At 37.4% G+C, this 6954-nt stretch overlaps 3 protein-coding genes across 3 annotated transcripts; 2 read left to right on the forward strand and 1 right to left on the reverse strand.

Annotated features, from left to right (window-relative positions):
* Positions 1 to 478: 478 nt before the first annotated feature.
* LOC104883188 (L-type lectin-domain containing receptor kinase S.6) lies at positions 479 to 2034 on the forward strand. The gene is made up of 3 exons (XM_010667670.1): positions 479 to 1072; positions 1170 to 1220; positions 1948 to 2034. Exons 1-3 carry the CDS (start codon positions 479 to 481, stop codon positions 2032 to 2034), a joined length of 732 nt encoding a protein of 243 aa, XP_010665972.1.
* Positions 2035 to 3662: 1628 nt separating this feature from the next.
* Positions 3663 to 5115, forward strand: LOC104883167 (L-type lectin-domain containing receptor kinase IV.3-like). The gene has a single exon (XM_010667636.4). It carries the CDS (start codon positions 3743 to 3745, stop codon positions 4454 to 4456), a length of 714 nt encoding a protein of 237 aa, XP_010665938.1. The 5' UTR covers positions 3663 to 3742; the 3' UTR covers positions 4457 to 5115.
* Positions 4757 to 6632, reverse strand: LOC104883168 (chlorophyll a-b binding protein 5, chloroplastic). The gene is made up of 2 exons (XM_010667637.4): positions 6401 to 6632; positions 4757 to 5558 (listed from the first exon to the last, which is right to left on the reverse strand). Exons 1-2 carry the CDS (start codon positions 6541 to 6543, stop codon positions 4907 to 4909), a joined length of 795 nt encoding a protein of 264 aa, XP_010665939.1. The 5' UTR covers positions 6544 to 6632; the 3' UTR covers positions 4757 to 4906.
* Between the last annotated feature and the right edge of the window lie 322 nt (positions 6633 to 6954).

Consider the following 6954-nt stretch of genomic DNA (forward strand, 5'->3'; position numbering starts at 1 on the left):
TCACATAACCAAAGATGGAGAATAAGAGTGATCACCCTCTATACCCCTACTGCCCCTACAACGAACAACATTAAACACTACTTTAATAAAGTAAAGATATAAGTGTTCCGGTCTTTTTATTGTGAAAGACACTATTATGTTAACAAAGATATATTCAAAATGTTCGAACTTTTTCTACTCATGCAATGAGAGAAATGGACGATCAGAATTCGTCCACAGTATATGTGTGTTCTATTCACCTTAATAAAAGTTGCAGGAGAATAAGTTTTAATAAATTCACTTGGGATCAATTCAAGAAATATTAGGTTCAAAGTACCCACACCCCTATGGCCTATACCATAAGAAGGGAAAGTACTCCAAAAGTTGACATAGACAAAGATGGGGAAAAAAAAAATGCAATCAACAACCCTGACTCCTCTACAATAAAAGCTCAAAGAATCATATGGGAAGCTCACCAGAGAACCTTACATGAAAAACAATGGCTTCAAAGATTTTCAACTACTTTTTGAGCTTGTACATCCTTGAGTTTTTGTTTGTGTCTGCTCTTTTATCAGCTCACTCATCACCCTCATTCAATTTCGAAAAGTTTCATAAAGATTGCATAAGATTTAACTCAGAGATTGGAGTTCATCTTAATGCAATGCTTGATGTAGAAGGGTCATTTATTAAAATGACTCAACCCTGGAACTTAAGTGTTGGTGTTGTGACATACAAGCAACCCATTAAACTTATGGAACATAATAATTTCACAAGAAAAGGGTCTTTTAGTACTCATTTCTCATTCTCTATGTCCCCTGGAAAGAATGATTATGGAACTTTGTTTAGGCTGAGCCTAAACGGGTACCTCTCGAAACATTTGACAAGGGCTTTTGTGGCGGTCCAAATAGACACAAACTATGATCCCAAGTTTGGTGATTTAAATCATGTTGCAATCCTTGTGAATAGACCTGCAGCAGTTAATAGAGTTGCAAACAGGTATGTGAAGTTGGAGCTGAATACTGGGAAAAGATTGCAGTGCTGGCTGGATTATGAGCGAGCTCGAAACAAGTTGAAGTCAGGATTGCTAAATGGGGTAAGAAAAGGCCTGTTGATCCCATGTTATGTTGCCCTATAGACTTGTCAGAAATGTTTAACACTCAGAATGTTTATCTATCATTTATGTCCTCTAGTGGACTCTCCACTCAAATATGCAACTTATACTCATGGAGCTTCGAGTCAAGGTGATTCGAGTGAGCTTATGCTTGGTTTGAGTTTAAGTCTGAATGCCTGATGGTTCTGAAGAATGTCTGTTCAAGCTGTGGTATATGAATAAGTGAAGTTCGAGTACCTGGAGTAGGTGTAGTTTTTAATGTCCTATTTTCTTGTTAAGTTGTTGTGTGATGTAGTGTCTGTGCTATGATTGTATGGTTCTGGACTGCCATCCTGTACTTCACATTAAGATGGGACGCAATTAATTCGATTAAAATGTTAGATTGTAATGTTGTTAACTGATCAGCCTTGTCTTTAAAGTTTGAACGTCTCTATCAAGCTTTCATTTCCATGTATGTTTTGGATGCCATTATTTCTACTCCTTTATCATGCTTCAGGTCATCAGATTGTGCCTGTGTCTGACATGAGCTTAGTTCTCTGTCCATTGCAATCAACAACTTTCCTTCATTCTAAACCACTTTGCTGTCATTTGGTACTGCAAGAAAATGGCAAATAGGCCACTTATATAAGATCGGAGAAGAGGTACAATAAATATCTGATTGACAATGACGATCAAATTTGAGATTTAATATTCATGGCATGTATTATACTAAGAACAGACCATGTCGTGCAGATTTGACTATCCGTCAGTTAAACACTTCTACTGTTGTAAAGCCAACTTGGAAATGGGAGCCAAAGCCTATCATAGTTTGATAAGAGGTCTCATTGACTTTTAATAAACATGGCCCTTTGGTTTAGCCACTTCTAATGCTCGTAAAAGCTGAGCTTACAGGCCAGTTTCTCGAAGCTGCTAGAAAGCTGGAGACCGGTATCTGTTATTCCTGATCTTCTAATTTAACTTCGGTGGTGTTTGTGTTTTTTTGAACCAGGGAAAGAACTTTTGGCTCAGTTAGATATATAGGTACTCGTTCATATACTGTCTCACTAAATTCTTGTAAAAAGATTATGAGATCAGTGCATTGTAATGTCACACTTTTGAATAGAATGCATATTTCGCGTTTTTGTGTACCAATCACCCCTAGAGAATATTAGACTTATGTCTCCAGGCGCAGTAAGTGTACTTTGGTAGAAAACAACCTTTAGTTGGGCTTCGTAGTTCGTACCATACTAGACGCAATGGTGTTTTTACATTCTGGAGGACAAAGCTTACTATGATATATGGAGATTTGCCAGTAGCCTTCACACAATGTGTGATTATTTGTTTTGTTGTCTGCATACGCGAGTGGGGAGTCGGGAGTCCCATTTCATCTGTTACTTGTGCTGTTGGTTCGCTGGAATCTCCGCATGTCAGAACTTCGATGTAGCCAGATATTATACTGGTTCTGTCGCGCTGAAAACATTTTCTCCCTTCTTTTTCTATTCACAAAGGGCGTTAGTACGGTTTTTCTTCAAGCTGAAGATAATAAGGTCTTCTTCTTACATTCAGCTGATATAGCTGCCGTGTCAGTTGTCATCTAGGATCAAGAGAGATGCAAAGTTAATTGTTCATTCTCATATGCATGTTTGCATTCCTAGAAAAGATGTAAGGGAAATTTAGCATAGTGTAGCTTTTGATAGAGTATAAATCTAATCCTGGGACATCAACCATTAACTTAAGCTTTTGGTTGAGTTGGTCCTTTAACATGGTATCAAGAGCCAGCGTGACAAAAAAAGGTCACGGATTCGTGGAATATTTAGCGCTAGGTATGAAGGAGACCTGTGCTGCATCCACACTTCAAACCCAAAGGACTCTTGCGTGAGGGGGTTTGATAGAGTATAAATCTATTCCTAGGACTTCAACCATCAGCTTAAGCTTTTGGTTGAGTTGGTCCATTGACAGTTTTTTATTTTGCTATCTGTTATAAAAGATTCATCTTTGTAACCTTTTTTAATTTGTGGAATGATACACCATTTCTGTTTTTCCAAGCGTTGATGATTTAATCTCCCATTAACTCTGTACTCTGGCTTAGCTTAATGTTATGCTGCAGTGTTAGCCCAAAAACAAAACCGAAATAATAAATGGTTGATGGGGGTTCTAAAGCCATTTCTAGTGCTCGTTTAAGTAAGATTATATTGAACATTTTAATTAAAACTGATTGAACAAATAACTAGTATGAAAATCAAGACATATTTGCTAACTTGATTTTACTCCGTTCATGTGATTGTCCCTTTTACATTTTGTAACTGCCAAACATCAAATTGTAGAAAAAGCAATAAAGGAGTTAAAAACAAATTCAACCTAACCAAAGATGGAAATATGAATGTGAAGATAACTATCTATTAGCTAGAGACTATTATAATAAACTAGATATGATTCAAAATAGTAATATTCATTACTCATATGATATAAAGAGTAATGGAAGGCTAAAATTCGAGCACAATATTTTAGACCACCATCATTTTGATTGAGATGTTTGCTAAGTTTTACTAAAGCTGTCCAAAAGTTCAGATAGCCAAAGATGGGAACAAAATGCAATAAGCAACCCCAACTCACTACGATAAAGGCTCAAAGAATCCAAGGAAAGCTCACAAGAGAACCCCCACATGAGCAACAATGGCTCTAAACATGTTCAAGTACTTTTTCAGCTTTTGCTTCCTTGTGTTCTTGTTTTTAGCTGTTCGTTCATCAACTGACTCATTTCATTTCGAAAAATTTGATATGAATTCGGAAAAATTTAACTCCGAGATCATGATTCATCTTGATGCAACATTTGATGTAGAAGGGTCATATATAAAAATGACTCAACCCTGGAACTTAAGTGCTGGTATTGTGACATACCAACAACCCATTAGGCTCACAAAAAAAGGCTCTTTTAGCACTCATTTCTCATTTTCCATGTCTTCTGAAAGAAATGAGTATGGTATTATGTTTATAATGAGCTTAGAAGGGTATCTCTCGAAGTATTTTACGAGGGACTTTGTGGCGGTCCAACTTGACACGAATTATGATCAAGAGTTTGGTAATGTGAATCATGTTGGAATTTATGTGAATAGACCTGCATCAGTTAATAGGGTTGCTCATAGTGTTGTGAAGTTGGAGCTGAATAGTGGGAAGAGATTGCATTGTTGGGTTGATTATGAAGCGAGCTTGAAACAAGTTGAAGTCAGGGTTGCTAGATGGGGTGAGAAAAGGCCAGTTCATCCCTCGTTATATTGCCCTATAGACTTGTCAGAAATGTTCAACACCAAGAATGTTTATTTAGCATTTACTTCCACTAGTGGATACTCCAATCAAATATGTATGCTATACTCGTGGAGCTTCGAGTGAAGGTAATCAAGCGAGCCTATTATATTGTCAAGTGCTGACTGACGAATGTGGTATGATTCAAATAAATTAAGCGACAGTTGGAAGTGTTTTAGTACTGAATTGTTGTGTGATATAAGTTAGTATATCTTCTTCCGTTTAGTTTTTGTGTGTTCGCTGTGCGTTTTAGCCTGTAGGTTCTAGACTGCCATCATGTATTCACTGATATATGGGATGTAATTGGTTCGATTAAATTGAAATAGGCTTGTAATGATGTTAATTAATAGTAATACAGTAGTTAATATTTGGGTGATTGATGATCCATTGTTGTAAATTAGTCCTTACATTCCACGGCTTCAGCAAATACAAGGTTGCATCATCTGCACAACTCAAAGTTCACAGCCATAACTCGAAAACATACATTTGTTCACACTATTCCTCATTAAGTGATTATACATACATCCTAGTTACTTTTCACTTTCCAGGAACGAAGTTGGTGGCAAAGGCCCAGGCATTGTTAGCCACTGGGTCAGCAAGGTGGTCTGAGAGGTTCTCAATGGGACCCTTTCCAGTAACAATAGCTTGCACGAAGAACCCGAACATGGAGAACATAGCCAATCTTCCGTTCTTGAGCTCCTTAACCTTGAGCTCAGCAAAGGCCTCTGGATCATCTGCCAAACCAAGTGGGTCAAAAGCTCCACCTGGGTAGAGCTTGTCGAGCCCTTCACCCAATGGCCCACCACCAACACGGTAGCCCTCGATCAAACCCATAAGGACTACTTGGCTAGCCCAGATAGCAAGGATGCTTTGGGCATGGATCAGGTTTGGGTTGCCTAGGTAGTCAAGTCCACCTTCCTGGAAGATTTGTGATCCAGCCTTAAACCACACAGCTTCGCCGAATTTGACACCGTTTTTAGACAGGATTTCAGGGAATACACATCCCAGGGCACCAAGCATTGCCCACCTAGAGTGGATCACCTCGAGCTCACGGTTCTTAGCGAAGGTTTCAGGGTCTGCTGATAGTCCAGCAGTGTCCCAACCGTAGTCACCAGGGAACTCTCCAGTAAGGTATGATGGGGTCTGCTCTGAGAAGGGACCCAAATACTTGGGACGGTCAGGACCGTACCTGCATATCAGTTCCAACATATGTTATTTACTCATTCACCATATAACTAATTAACTATTCCTGGGATTTTTGCATTGGAATTTCAACTTATTAGAAAACTGAAGAGCATGTAATTATGTATGATTTTTAACTTATTAAAGGCTGTACAATTATGTAGTTGATTTTATTTTTCAATGGAACATGTATTTTGTGAAATGTGGCTTGTTACATGTAATTTACTATGGAAATAATCTTCCAACAAATGTATAGATTGAAGTAGCAAGCATATAACTCTGTTTCAATATGATGTGATTTTTTCACTTCTTCCTCCATGATTAGTATTAAAAGTTTATATCACAAGAGCTACTTGCAAGTTATAAGATCATACTAACTATTGTCGTGTAAGTTGTTATTAGCAACTGTTAGCACATCTAGAATAGTTTATACTCCTTATGTCTTCAGATAATTATCATGTTTGTCTTTTACAAACTTTAATGTACTACTTTAACGACCAATATCTTTCGTTACATATTAGTAAAACTATCAAAGTTAGTAGATATTGAAATTATATATTGAGAATTTAGAGCAGTTTAGATGGTTTGGAAAGAACTCCCTCTAATTTTTTTTCAAGACTGTCTCAAATACTTTACTCATTTTCTTACATGGGTTGAATCCACTTAATAAAATCTAAATCCAACCAATACCCTATTACTTTAAATCAATCTATATGAATATGTTAGAGATATGAGATATAATCAGTATCGGAAACATATATTTTCCGATACTGATTATATCTTATATCTCTAACAGAATAACATGAAGTATTAATGAGCTAGTATTGTATATCTTGTACAAGAACTTACCATATGCTTTGAGGGGCGCTCTTGACAGTGCGACGCATCGAAGCACGGCCTCCGTTGCCACCGAACTTGCGGACGAGCTCATTCTGGGGCTTCAAGATGGTCTGCCCAGCAAATGCAGATTGTTGGATAGTTGAGGTTGCCATGCCTTCTACCTTTTTTTTTTGTTTTTCTGTTTTTCTGGTTTGCTGGTATGGGTTATGTAAGCTGGTGGTTGCCTTCAAGTGATTGTAATTCTTAAGGGCCAAGAGTGGGATTTTATATAGTAATGTGGGTTATGAATTAAGATGTGGATGAGGAAAAATACACATCACTACTATCCTATTGGTCATCATCCTGATGTGTAGATTTTCCTCGTGGATTTTTGAGTGATAACTGATAAGAGAGGCTGATTTTTGGCCATCTAGGATTGCAAGATTTTGTTGCTGGATATTTTTTTGTAGGGTTAATCTAGGCCACAAACTATGTAAACAATCAGTTGCCAAGTTGGAATTACTTTGGATAGCTTATTTTATTTTTTAATTTTTTTAGATTTTTGTCCATGATCGATATATGGC

The sequence above is a fragment of the Beta vulgaris genome, chromosome 9, assembly GCF_026745355.1.
Source record: "Beta vulgaris subsp. vulgaris cultivar EL10 chromosome 9, EL10.2, whole genome shotgun sequence".
Classification (NCBI taxonomy): Eukaryota; Viridiplantae; Streptophyta; class Magnoliopsida; order Caryophyllales; family Amaranthaceae; genus Beta; species Beta vulgaris.